Source organism: Scleropages formosus, chromosome 10 (genome assembly GCF_900964775.1).
Source record: "Scleropages formosus chromosome 10, fSclFor1.1, whole genome shotgun sequence".
Classification (NCBI taxonomy): Eukaryota; Metazoa; Chordata; class Actinopteri; order Osteoglossiformes; family Osteoglossidae; genus Scleropages; species Scleropages formosus.
Genome location: NC_041815.1, coordinates 18,789,953 through 18,802,848, shown reverse-complemented (window position 1 = coordinate 18,802,848; position 12,896 = coordinate 18,789,953). Strand labels below are relative to the sequence as shown.

General features: G+C 39.8%; 1 protein-coding gene across 1 annotated transcript; it reads left to right on the top strand.

The window, feature by feature from the left end:
• The first annotated feature begins 1,575 nt into the window (after positions 1-1,575).
• Positions 1,576-11,652, top strand: spint2 (serine peptidase inhibitor, Kunitz type, 2). The gene is made up of 9 exons (XM_018742618.2): positions 1,576-2,074; positions 3,301-3,471; positions 6,540-6,608; positions 6,713-6,763; positions 7,257-7,418; positions 7,547-7,588; positions 8,738-8,908; positions 9,474-9,509; positions 9,768-11,652. Exons 1-9 carry the CDS (start codon positions 1,696-1,698, stop codon positions 9,923-9,925), a joined length of 1,239 nt encoding a protein of 412 aa, XP_018598134.2. The 5' UTR covers positions 1,576-1,695; the 3' UTR covers positions 9,926-11,652.
• Positions 11,653-12,896: the final 1,244 nt, after the last annotated feature.

Sequence of the window (12,896 nt, the reverse complement as noted above, 5' to 3'; positions counted from 1 at the left end):
AGAGTGTTTTATTTTGTGTTCAGAGAGCCTTCCCAGCACTGGTTTAAGTGTTGAACTTCTGTTCAATAAACTGCTGAATAAAACTTTATCATTTTCATTTGGGGGGGGGGGGGGGGGGGGGGGGTGCGGTCGCGCAGCGGACTTGACCAGGTCCTGCTCTCCGGTAGGTCTGGGGGTTCGAGTCCCGCTTGGGGTGCCTTGCAATGGTTGGTTTGTGTTCAGCCCCCTTGATTTTGGCACGAGGGGTTGAACATCTTTCCCTGTGTATTATTGTATGATTGAGTTGTTTCTTTGGACAGTGTGTATGCAAGGAAAACAGGTAGGAAATATTAGTTGAGAACTAAAACATATTTACATTTACATTTATTCATTCAGCAGATGCTTTTCTCCAAAGCGATGTACATCTCAGCAAAAATACAATTTGTGCATTACATTAAGAGAAAGAGACATGGCTACAGACATGTGACTCTTAAGTAAACCTAGTTTGTTACTTTCCACTTGATGCACCGATGTTCATCAATCGAGTAGGTGCATAAAACACAGGATAAATGAATCCTGATGACCTACCAATTTTTTCTTTTTTTTTTTTAAGAGTAAGGTACACAAACAATCACATACAATACCGGAGCAGCGGCTGTGTAGAGGACTATCTGGTGATGCTCATGAAGTTACGGCGCATAAACTTTTACACCATACATGAGCTGGAGAGATCTTGGGCGAAATGGGTCCGGAAAAGGTGAGTTTTCGGATCCTTCTTGAATGTTGACAGAGTTTCAGCAGTTCCGAGTGAGAGGGGAAGGTTGTTCCAGCACAACGGAGCCAGAACCGAGAACCTGCGCGCTTTACCTTTCGTATATATAAATTGCGATTTAGTTTATTCATATAGCCGTATTGGTCATACTTTGCAACTTGTGTGATTTTACCGTTGTCGATTGTCAATGTTCCTTAACTTGATTGATCATTTAAAAAATAATAATTGAATGACAATAACTATGATTAATTAAAAAAATCAATTATAAATATTTAGTTGGGCTCCAGTATTTACTAAGCATGAAAGAAATGGGACAAACTCATATAGAGCCCTTAGCTGAGTGTGTCAGCTTCTTCTGGGGAAAGTCACGTGCTCCTGAAATTAAGAAAGAGACGCGAATGTGTGACTCGTACGTTCAGGGCAGGAAGACTCGCTACGGCTACGGCTACGGCTACGGCTACGGCTACGGCGCAGATTCTTGACGCACGACAGGTGGACAGAGAGGGACGTCCTACTTAGCTGGGCCATAATAAATACGTGTTGACTGTCAGGAAGGCGAAGGTCGTTCTTACCACACAGTGAGTGAGTAAACAGCGCAAAACTTAAGTCGGACCCGCGCGACAGCGAACAAAGCGTTACTAAGCACATTTTTGGTCACAATTCCGTGTCTTTCTCGCTTTCCCAAAAGCCCAGGCATCTAGACAGACAGGTTCCGACGGCGCACTCTTCCTTCCCGTTTTCCTTTCCGGGGCGGGGAGCTCACCTGTGTGCACCTATGGAGTTCGGGATGGGTGGCGCGCGCCTCCAAAGACGGAAGCCGCCTTGTATTTAACCTCAGGCGCGTGGGAGCGAAGTAGGGTTGTGCAACGGTTCAGCGCGCGGAGGAAATAACTAAGTAGATCGATAGCTCGCTAGATTATTATTATTATTAGATAGGCGCTGTTATGGGGCGGGTGTGGCGCGTTCTCTTCTTCTGCGTGCTGCTCTCGGGGGTCGCAGCGCAGCAGTGCCCTCAGATAATGGAACGCCTGGTGGACCAGGGGGTCGACCCTCAGTCCTTCGACCGCGGCGCGGGCTACTCCGGGCGCCTGTCCAACGTGTCCAGCAGCGCCGAGTGCATGGAGGCTTGCTGTAAGATGGAGGACTGTCACCTGGCGCTCGCGCAGCCCTCAAGCGACGGCCTCTTCGCGTGTTTGCTGCTCAGCTGTCGGAAGGGCGGACAGGACGTGTGCAGCCTGAGCCCCGCGAGCGGCGACACCGTGTACCTGAAGAAAGAGACGGCGCCGGAGAGCGGTGACTCCGTCCGGTCGGACACAGCAGCAGGTAACACCTTTTTTTTTTTTTTTTTTTTTTTTTTTTTTTTTTTTTTTTTATTACCTTACCTGAGAGCGCGGAAGCGAGTCGCTCAGCAAAGAAATATCGACACGGCGCGAGCGTCATTCAACTTCTGTACCGAAATCCCCCTTCTTACAACTCTATGTATTGTATCCAAGAGATAGAATGCGATAAGGCGGAAAAACTTTGGAAAAGTTTACTTGAAATTTACTTCGAACGCTTTGTTTGGGCGTGACGTCACAGTTGCCGAGCAGGAAACGCCAGACTGAACAGGTTTTTTCCTGTAAAATAGAATGGCAATAACAAGGCTCGCTTTTTTTTTTTTTTTTTTTTTTTTTTTTATTTTTAAAAAAAAAATTTATTTATTTGACTTAATTAAAAAGACAAGTCTAATTTCTATAATTAACTGACATGGTTGGTATTATGGATAAGAGTAGCTGGTGTGAAGCAGATATTGACTCATACATACATGTACCTAAATTTTGTCCAGTATCTTTTTTAAAAACCTTTAAAGTTGTTCTGATAGTATCTGTTTACATTTAAGTGTACGTAACTGCTAAGGCTATTCTCATTGTTCATCAGCTCACTTAAATTTGTTGTTCAGAAGCTACTTTTCTGAAGGTGTTTTCTTTTTTGTCCATTTAAAAAAAAAAAAAAAAAAAAAAAAAAAAAAAGGTCTTTCCTGCTCAGTCAGTTTGTATGGTGTTTCCGTGTCCTCGCCATGTTTGTTTCTTCCCATTGTTCAAAGAAATGTTTCAGGCAAACAGGTGTGTCTCTCTTACTGTCACACTCTTGCCCTTTGTAAGTAAATACATACAGACTTGCGCCCTGTTAGGTCTCTCCTGGCTGGGTTTGAGCTAAAATGACAACTTTAGGTGTAAGAATGAGAAGGTAATGTGTCCTCTAGTATTAGAAGTGTGTGTTTTATATGTATGTACACACACGCAGAATTTCTCACAATATCTGAGAAGTTGTTAAACAGAATGAAATGGCCTAATGGGTCAAGGGCTTGGAAACCCTTATTGCTGATGGGGATGCTAATTGTACTAAAGTCTGCATTTGTAATAAATTCAGCATTTTGTCATTGTCATGAGAATTCTACATCTGAATGTCCTATGCCTTTTATTTTAATTCTTGATTTCGTAACAAGGGTGGGGACATAAAAAAAAAAAAAAAAAAAGTCTTGTTCTAAGTGGAACTGTTTTTCACTCCAGACAGGTGCAGATCCCCCATGGAGGTCGGGTTTTGCCGTGCAGCTTTTCCCCGCTTTTACTATGATGTGACAAATCAGACATGCAAGATGTTTATCTATGGAGGCTGTGCAGGCAACCAAAACAACTTTGAGAATATTGAGGATTGCCAGGCTGCCTGCAGTGGTGTTACAGGTAAGCTTCTCCCACCCCCCAATCCTGTAAAGGAATGAAGTAACAGTTAAAAAAAAAAAAAAACAAAAAAAAAGATATCTGTAAAATAAATTGAATACCTGTTTTTCATTGTGTCCAGACACCTTGGCAGAAAAATCCTTCCTAAACCAGTTTGTACAGCACTGGTTCAAAGCACTTTGCATAGTTACAATGTATTTGAATAGTAGTACTTGTGTACAGTGAAGTGTGACTTCTCTGTAAAACGTAAAACGGACAGGACTAAGTTCCCAAATCATGGGACATCAGAAATTTTGGTTGTCCTTTCTGTGTTTGTCTGGACTTCCTCCAGGTGATCTGGTTTCCTCCTGCATTCCAACAATAGGTTGTTTAGGTGACATGGTTGCTTTTTAAAAAAAAAAAAAAAAGGGGGGGGGGGGAATCCTGTTGCTTATGACAATGTGAGCCCTGCACAATAGACTGACATGCCATCCAGTGTGCATCTTTAACCATACTTAAACAGATTGCTTATATCAATACAAGCCTAGCTGGATAGACAAATACACATGAACAACATAAATTTATAAAAAATTGAAAATTACTTGAATATCATAAATATTCTTTGTGTGTTTGTCTCATCTGGAACTTTTTTTATTTTTCTGAAGAGTTGGTCAGTTTTTTCCTAATGTCGTTTCATGTAGATGTTTCTAAAAATGGTTTTTTGCAAAATAAACAACTTCTTTAATTTATACTGGTAAAGCAAGGCTCATTTGTACCTAATGTGGATAATTGTATACTTTTTGATTACAAGTTGTAATAAAATTAGTACAAAAGTAAGCAAGATGCCAACTACTTTTAATTGCTTGAAGGATTAGCATCTTGTACAGTTTCTTTAAACTTCTGGTATGTGGCTTTTGTCACAAGATGGCTGGATTCCTTTGTCAGCATAAAGGAAGTGGTGGAATGGAAATTCTGAAACATTAGATAATGTTCGAAATTGGTTAAATAAATACTTGCTACTCCACTGGAGCGGTTTACGTTGAACTCTAACTGAATAATTTAGTGTTGTATGTGTAATATGAACTGCAGCTTTTTTTTTCTTTTTTTTTTCTTTTTTTTTTTTATAGGTGAATGAAGATGCATTAGAAAGATATTGCTAAATGTCTGGATATGTCAGCCATTTCTAGGGACGTTCCCTTTTTGGTTTTGATGTCTTTTTTTTTTTTTTTAACCTGTGTGCTTGGCCTTATCATAGGAGCAATGATATAAAATGATTTGGAAATAACACAAAGACTAAGAATTTCTGAAGTCTTTTCTGTGGTTAAAGTTTACAGCTACAAAAGTAGTAAGTGCTGAATGATTTTGCATGTGTACTCCTTGTGTGAAATATTTGATTTATAAGATACTGACTTTGTATTGGTAAAGTGAATACCCTTCTAGCTAGAGAAAAATATTGATGTATAGGTCTTGCACAATAGTTTGGGTTTCATTCCACACAGAAGAAAGCCTTTCTCTTGGTGAATGTTGTGTTGGGGGTTTTTTTTTTTAGGTTCACGTAGTGTAGGGGCAACCGGTAGCATAGTGATTACAGTTGCTTCCTTTGGACCCAAAGTTGCAAGTTTGAATCCCACCTGTAGTAACTTTGAACAAAGTACTCAGCTTAAATTATGCCAGTAAAATTACCCATCTGTATAAAGGGGCATTGTAAGTATCTTAACATTATACGTTGGAGAAAAGTATCAGTTGAATGAATAAAAGTAAACTTGGGAAATTAGGTCGCATTAAAAATGTATTTGTATTGCACCCCATCCTGACAATTCATTGCAATGAAAATGGTTTGTGGTGCAAACAAAAACATTGAATTAGATTTTTATGATTATCTTCATAAACGATAGATCTCCCTATATTTCAGGAATCGATTCTTGAAGAGGGCACAAAGACTTCAGAGCATTGTGTAAAAAGTTTGGGTGTGTTGTGTACACGGATTAAAGGCTCTCCCTCTTCATGTACCATATATGATTTGGTTGCAGTTCAACCGGTTTTGTGGGAAAAACCAGTCCATGGACTCTGGATGTTTTTCATGTGGATGAAAATGTGTCATGGAAGGTATTTGGAAGGTGTACCTTTCCGTGTGAACACATAAGAGACACCAGTCTAATACTTTCAGCTGCTTTGCTAAATGTAGACTAGAAATACTGTTTGGGAACTGCCTCGGTTTAATTTTCATAACCTTTTTTTTTGCCAAAGAATCTTAAGAAAAATTCCTCAAAGCACCAATAACCAATGTAAATTTGCTGTATTAATTTGATAAGCCTGAGGAATTGATTGCAAGAATAATGGGGATTTTTATTTTTTAGATCTATATTTTAAGATGCTTATGGGTTGTAATATTCTTAAATATGGAAGGTGGTAAAGTAATTAAGGGATGGAGTCCCCAGTTTAATGAAGGTACACATCTCCTTTTTGTTTTTAATGACCAACTGAGCTGAGTGCAGGGGGAGCACGGTGGGGCAGCGGATTTAGCCGGGTTCTACTCTCTGGTGGGTCTGGGGTTTAAGTTCTGCTTGGGGCACCGTACAACAGACTGGCGTCCCGTCCTGGGTGTGTCCCCTCCCCCTCCAGCCTTGCGCCCTGTGTTGCCGGGATAGCCTCTGGTTTGCTGCAACCCTGCTTGGGACAAGCAGTTTCAGATGGTGTGTGTATGAGCTGACTGCCTTGGGGTATGCAGAGTAATTTACAGATTCAATCTGATTATTTAGCATCTGTTTTTGTATAAGTAATATGTTAACATTATCTCCAGCAATGAAATGTGTAAATGAAAATAGTTTACTAGGCTCAAAACTCTTGTACAGCTTTGAGGGGAAACAAGTTCAATGTAATTTGTTTAAGTTCTGTAAAAGATTTCACACGTGTCCCCAGTACTGAGACACCCTGGCATAGAATAAAGAACTCTCAATGTCAAAATACAAAGTGGGTAAAACTTCATCGGTGTTGACCGCAACACTTAAGTCATACTTCATGTAACTTTTTTTTTTTTTTTTTTCCTTCTCTTCTCTCTCTCTCTTCCCCCCTCTCCTCCTCCCCATTAACAGGTTTTGTGGAACCTAGCAATGCTACATCTGGCCCTGCCTTCAGGAGAATGCTTATGAATGACAAACAAGGTAAATGCAAAGAAGATGGTGTGTGTGTGTGGGGGGCTGAGCAGTGGCCTCTGTCCACAGAACACAGTATTGCTCCAAGATGGTGATTGTTCCTATTTCCACAGCTGCAACCCCTGAAGAATCCCAGAATGAGATTACAACAAAGGTGTATTCAGGCAAGTCTTCACTGTTTGTCACCCTGATCACTTCATACAGCTTGTTACTGTGCTTTGCCGTAGTATTTTATTTTGAGGCATTTCTTTCCTCTTTTTATTAATCGTTTCTGGTTTTCTCATTGTCATTCTTTCAGTGGCAATTTCCGTCCATCTTGCTTTTCCATCAGTTTTTTTTAAACCTGTTTCCCCAGTCTGTTATAGTCCTCTCTTACTTTTATTCTCCTTCTCTTGTCTATCTGCTTCTTTATTAGAATACTTTGATCTATTGGTACATCTACAAAATCAGGCATTTTCATAGTACAGTGTGAAACTGTACATTTACTATGTCTGTCAGCATCTACAGTTGCTATTTGCATTCTACAAATTATAGGTGATGTGAATCAGTATTTGCAGAGTTTGGTTCCCAGTGTTTCCATGTCCTCCAGTGCTTTCCAGAGGCAAGTGGTATGGGTGTACTGTGGTAACCCTGTTATTTGACTCTTGATTCTTCTAGAGCACTGTGAGGCCCTTCCTGACCAGGGTTTTTGTCGTGCTGCATTCCAACGCTACTTCTACAATGCCTCTGCCCGCACCTGCCAGCTCTTTACCTATGGAGGGTGCAAGGGCAACAAAAACAACTATCTGACCATGGAGGAATGCATGGCTGACTGTTCAGGTACCTCTCCCATCTCACTTGTCAGCTGCAAGATATTATGACCAATCACATACTTAAACCCAGGTGTATTTTCCTTTGGTTAAAGTTATTTGCCAGTGAAGGAATTATGTTTAATTCTCTCTTCACAGGAAATAATATTCCCAATGCCATGAAGTCTACTGATGATAAAGGTAAGAGAGAATTTACTTTGACTGCTGGAAAATGGGTAATTACCCAAGGTGTGTATTTCAGATTGGAATATGGGGATGGATATTTTTAAAGCAGTAGCAAGCAGTGTACTAAAGATGTTGCTGCCTAAAGGATGTGTATAAACCTCTGTGGCACTTGTGAAAGAAGCTATTAAATAGTCATACCACAAGTTTGACTTTACAAGGAGTTTCATTTTATAGCCGTATTATGGCTTGAGGCATTTCTTTGCAATGATGAGATCTGAATTTAGCTTTCACCTGTGTCTGAATGGCTGAGTGGTGGGCAGTATCTACGCTAGATGTAATCATCTAGTATTTAGCTGACACTTTGATCCAAGGTGACTTGAAATGCTAGATACAAAACGGTAAGCTCCCTATATTGCTAGCTTATACAACAGAGCAATGTAACTCACTCACTCACTCAGTGGGCAATTTAGTCACAAATTTGCCTGAAACATGCATTTTTCCATTATGGGATGAAACTCGCACAACAAAACCAAGTTGCACAGCCCAGTAGCTATGAGACCCCTTGTCAAATTGCACAGTGAGCATGAATTAACTTTTGTTTTCATTTTTTTGTCTTATGCTTTTTTTATTAAACATCAAATACATGACTGTCATAGAATCACAAAACATACATGTAAACAACAGGTGGTGGTGGGGGGGGGGGTGTTGGTGCAGCAGGTTTAGCCGGGTCCTGGTCTCTGGTGGGTCTTGGGTTTGAGTCCTGGTTGGGATGCCTTGTGATGGACTGGCATCCCGTCCTGGATGTGTCCCCTCCCCCTCCAGCCTTGCATCCTGTGTTGCCGGGTTAGGCTTCTGTTTGCCGCAACCCCGCTTGGGACAAGCTGTTTCAGACTGTGTGTGTGTGTGTGTGTGTGTGTAAGCAACACCTATGAAAGACCAGAATAAGGGCAGCTAAATAGCCACACAGTATTTAATGGAGGGCAAACTTCCTATGTTTTATTATGGTTACAAATGCTTTACTTTTGTAATGTGAGAAATTATAAATACATAAATGGCTGAAGTTGTATATCTTAATATAAAAGTATTAGATAACCCAACAGGATGATAGGCACAAATTACTTTTTTCTCTAAGTATAATTTTAATTCTGAAATTTCTTGCCCCAGATGCTTGCACAGCAGCCTATGATGCTGGGCGTTGTCGTGCTAGCTTCCCCAGATTCTACTTTGACCCCAAAACCAAAACCTGTCTGCCCTTCATCTATGGCGGTTGTGGTGGGAACAGCAACCGCTACAGTACGGTGACAGAGTGCATGTCCAGATGCACTGGAGCTGGAGGTGAGACTATATGAAGATCCAAGCCTTTGAATTTTAGTGTTTTTAATCCAGAAGGTAAAATCAGAGGCAGGAAAACATATTTTCAAAGGTGTAGAAAAGGACTCCACTTAAGCTGACCTTGTTGGAGAAAATTGTTTAAATACCTTCAGGCTGTGGAAAAAACAATTTCCTTGACCAGTTCTGTTTTTGGTGTATTGACATTGGTGGAAAAGAACATGGGCTTTAACAATTTCAGAATCTCTTGAGGTTTGTATGATTCATATAGAATTAAATTGTTTCAGTGATTAAAAATCTGAATGCTTTGTTCCTCTAAAGTTTTTATTTGGAGTTGAGTTCATCTGATGATGTGTCCAGGTGAAATAGTTTACATTTTTTCTCCTTATAATTTGGAGATTATAGTTGGCAAAGAGCTTTTGTGCAATGGATAGAGGGAAAGTTTTTGAAAAGGGATTATGTCACTGGCTATATAGGATAAGAAAATAGTGTTAAATAAGACACGGCACTCAGCCTTCTGTCTTGTCAATAGTGTTTGAATAAAATGGCCTTTTCAATAATTTATTCACAGGTCAACATGAACACCATTCAAGCCATCCCAATCCAGGTAGGAATGGGTTGCAAGAATTGATGAGCAACTGTGTATTCACTATAATCCAGAAGAAGACTTGAGGGTTTTTTATTATAAATGGAACGATTGTGAATAATGCTGTTATTAAGCTCTTCCTCGGAGGTCAGCAGTGAAATGAAGAGCTAGATAGCAGTCAGATGCAGTCAAAAATGAGTATCTTGGGTTTTTTTTTTTCCCATGTCGAACAGATAGTATGGTATTCAGCAGTATATTAACATCTGTGCTTTCTTTTAGCCTTCTTCCTGGTGGCCACTTTGGCTATAATGTCAACTGTGCTGCTGGTGGGCTTTGTTCTGCTCTGGGTGCAAAGGGCAAGGGCTCGTCGCCAGACTCATGATGACAAGGAAGAGTTACTGCCAGAAGATAAAATACTGAAAGTAACAAGTGCATGAAGATGGCATTATTTGTTTTTGCTTATTTTTTCTTTTTTTTTTCAGAGCAAACTGAGAAACCCTATTTGTGCAAGTTTCACTCTTTTCAATTGCTCAACTTTGGTTCCTTAAACCAGCAGTGCATTTCTCAGCAGGGTTTAACCACCAAGCCACCTGCTGAATCAGTAAAAGTGATGTTTGCATAAATTTTTCCTTGAACCTAAACTCAACAGGCTAATGTTTCTTGAAAGTACATATATATTTCCTGATAGGAGGGGTACAGATCTAAATGGTACAGACATGGTAATGTATGCAAACTGCCTTCATGCTACATTGAGCCTACCATTCCAGGAGGACACTTCCTCATATTTGTGCAAGTCTTCTGGCCTGATGAATCCATACTTGACACTCCTCTATAGTTAGGTTCTTATGTCCTGCAGCTGTTGCCTCTGATTCTGTGGTATTTATACTCAGTAGCTGAAAGAGAGAATAGGCAATGAATACAGTGCCTCACTGCACTATGCTCTGTGTGAATTGCATAAAAACAGGCAACTCCCAAGTTCAACAAAAGAAAATCTTTGAACAAGGTTTCCAGCATCTTGCATTATGTGAATTTATAGAAATTTTTTTTTTTTAAATATATAGTTGGCTGGAAAACGATACTAGTTCTTGATACATGTGCTGTGCTTACATTTGACAATAGCAGCCTGAAAAAATGATTTGATTAAAGGTATTCAGTGGAGCCTTTGGCCAGTTTTTCCTCCTCAGTCAGCATAATGAACTATGACCACTAATACTCCTTTTAGCTATAGAAGCTGATCCCCAGATTGATTTCATTGCTTCTTTTGTTAGGCATGTATTGTGTAAATAGCTGCTATGTTAGTCATAAGACAGTCTTCCTCAGGTATGTGATTATGAAAAACACAGATAAGTACTGATCTTAAGTGCAAATGATTAGCAGGAATAAATTGGCTTGTTTCCACTTTGTGGATTTATTTAATCTGAAGTGTCCAGCTTTTTAAGGTTTTATTTTAATGTCAGTTTCTCTGTATTGACTTTTTTGGTCCTCCCCCTTTTCTTTTGGTTCATCATAATGCAATAAGACTATATATACTCTGTCTGGTCTTCAAATGTCTTATTTCAGCAGATCCAATCTGTCTTAAATCTTACAACTTCTCTATTAAAAGCCAAATGCATATTTTAGTAAAGACCTCTCCTGTGTATACACCTTTAGGAAAAAGCACTGATGGTTTCCATCCATGTTCTGCTAATTGAGAATACAGTCCCAATATACCAGAATGGGCCTTAATTGCACTGTCTGTATTCTTGCTTTGTGGCAAACTTACTCAGTCTTTCTTTGGTTAACAGTTATCTGAAATAAATGCCTGTGAAAGGTTCTTTATGGTAATTTCAGAGAAGTAGATTTTGTGTGCTGAATTTGCATGCTATTTGGTCCTATTGTCTGCAGTAATTTTAGTCATGGTAACGGGTCAATCATTATGGATGCTCACATTTATTCTGACATAATTTTGTGTGACAAAATTCCTTGAAGCAGTTTTATTAAGGGAAGGCTAAGGGCACTAGTTCTTAAATGTAACTGACACTTCTAGAATCCTACTTGTCAAGAACACTCATCTTTATAAACTAATTTCATAACTGTTTTAAAACTGTTTTACACATGTAGTAATGATTCTGATGAATTTGTCTAAGACTTCATGACTATGGAAATAAAGTGACAAAATATGTAATAAATGGTTCAGTTTATTAAATCTTATAGTTTTCCTAAATCGCATTAATGTCCTTAGTGCCTCTGACCACTAGAGGGAAACAAACACCTGGAGCACAAAATCGTATAACTGACATGACTTTAATTCAGTTAGCAGATGCTTTTCTCCAAAGCGACCTACATCTCAGAGAACAAAAAATACATGCATACAGAACAATGGAAAAACTGCTTTACATCAACAGAAGGAGCGGTTTGGATGCAGATGTGATTCTTGAGCACAGTCAATTTATCACATTGTGTCAAACATAGATTCTGAGTAAGCTTTTCCCTCATTAAACAAGTTTTTAAAAATAAACATGGATACATTTATCAAGCACTTATCAGATCAGGGGAGAATGAGTCAAAGAGGTGAGTTTTGAGGCCCTTCTTAAATGTATAGAGAGATTCAGCAGTTCTAAGTAAGAGGGGGAGATCTTTCCACCACATCAGAGGAGGAGCCAGAAACCTTTGTGTTTTTAATTTTGACCTCTCGTGCATGGAAGCGCCAAGTGGGCAGAGGTGGAGAAGTGTGGCAGTGTGTTTGGGTGTAGCAAATGATCAGGTCTTGTAGATACTGGGGGAAGAGATCCATTGATGCTTTTCTAGGGTGCAACCAGAGTCTTGAATCTGATACGGGCAGCTATAGGAAGGCAATGCAGAGAGATGAGGAGGGGACATACATGGGAACACTTGGGCAGGTCAAACACAACTTGCACAGCAGCGTTCTGTATCAGCTGTAGAGGTTTGACAAGTAGCAGGAAGGCCAGACAGGCGAGAGTTGCAGTCGTGCAGGCGGGAAATCACTATGGTCTGGACAAGTAGTTGCGTAAAGTCTGGAGCAGCTGGGAGGTGGAGGATCTCTGTTTTGGAGAGGTTGTGTTGTAGGTGCTGATCGGACATCGAGGTAGAGATGTGTGAGGAAATGTCTCTAAAGGAGAGGAAGAGCTGGGTATCGTCAGTGTAGCAGTGGTAGGTAAATCCATGGGAGGCGATAACATGACCAGGAAAACGCCTGTTTCATTGCTGAAACATTTCAAAAGGGACAAACATGCTTTTATATGCATTCACTATTATTTGTTACTCTACAAATAAATGATTTAATGAATAAGTAGCTGTTACTGATTTATGAGGGACTGCAGCTGTTTACTGGAATGGTATTTAATTTGGAAAGTATGGCCAATTTGTTGCCCCATTCTTGAACTGAGGCCTTTTTAAATTTCATTTGTA

What these genes read in the sequence shown, in the direction of transcription:
- spint2 (XM_018742618.2), top strand. Translation starts at nt 1,696, where the DNA reads ATGGGGCGGGTGTGGCGCGTTCTCTTCTTCTGCGTGCTGCTCTCGGGG. An exon ending in GCTTATGAATGACAAACAAG is followed by an intron (nt 6,609 to 6,712) that starts GTAAATGCAAAG and finishes CTATTTCCACAG; the next exon opens with CTGCAACCCCTGAAGAATCC. An exon ending in TTCAAGCCATCCCAATCCAG is followed by an intron (nt 9,510 to 9,767) that starts GTAGGAATGGGT and finishes GCTTTCTTTTAG; the next exon opens with CCTTCTTCCTGGTGGCCACT.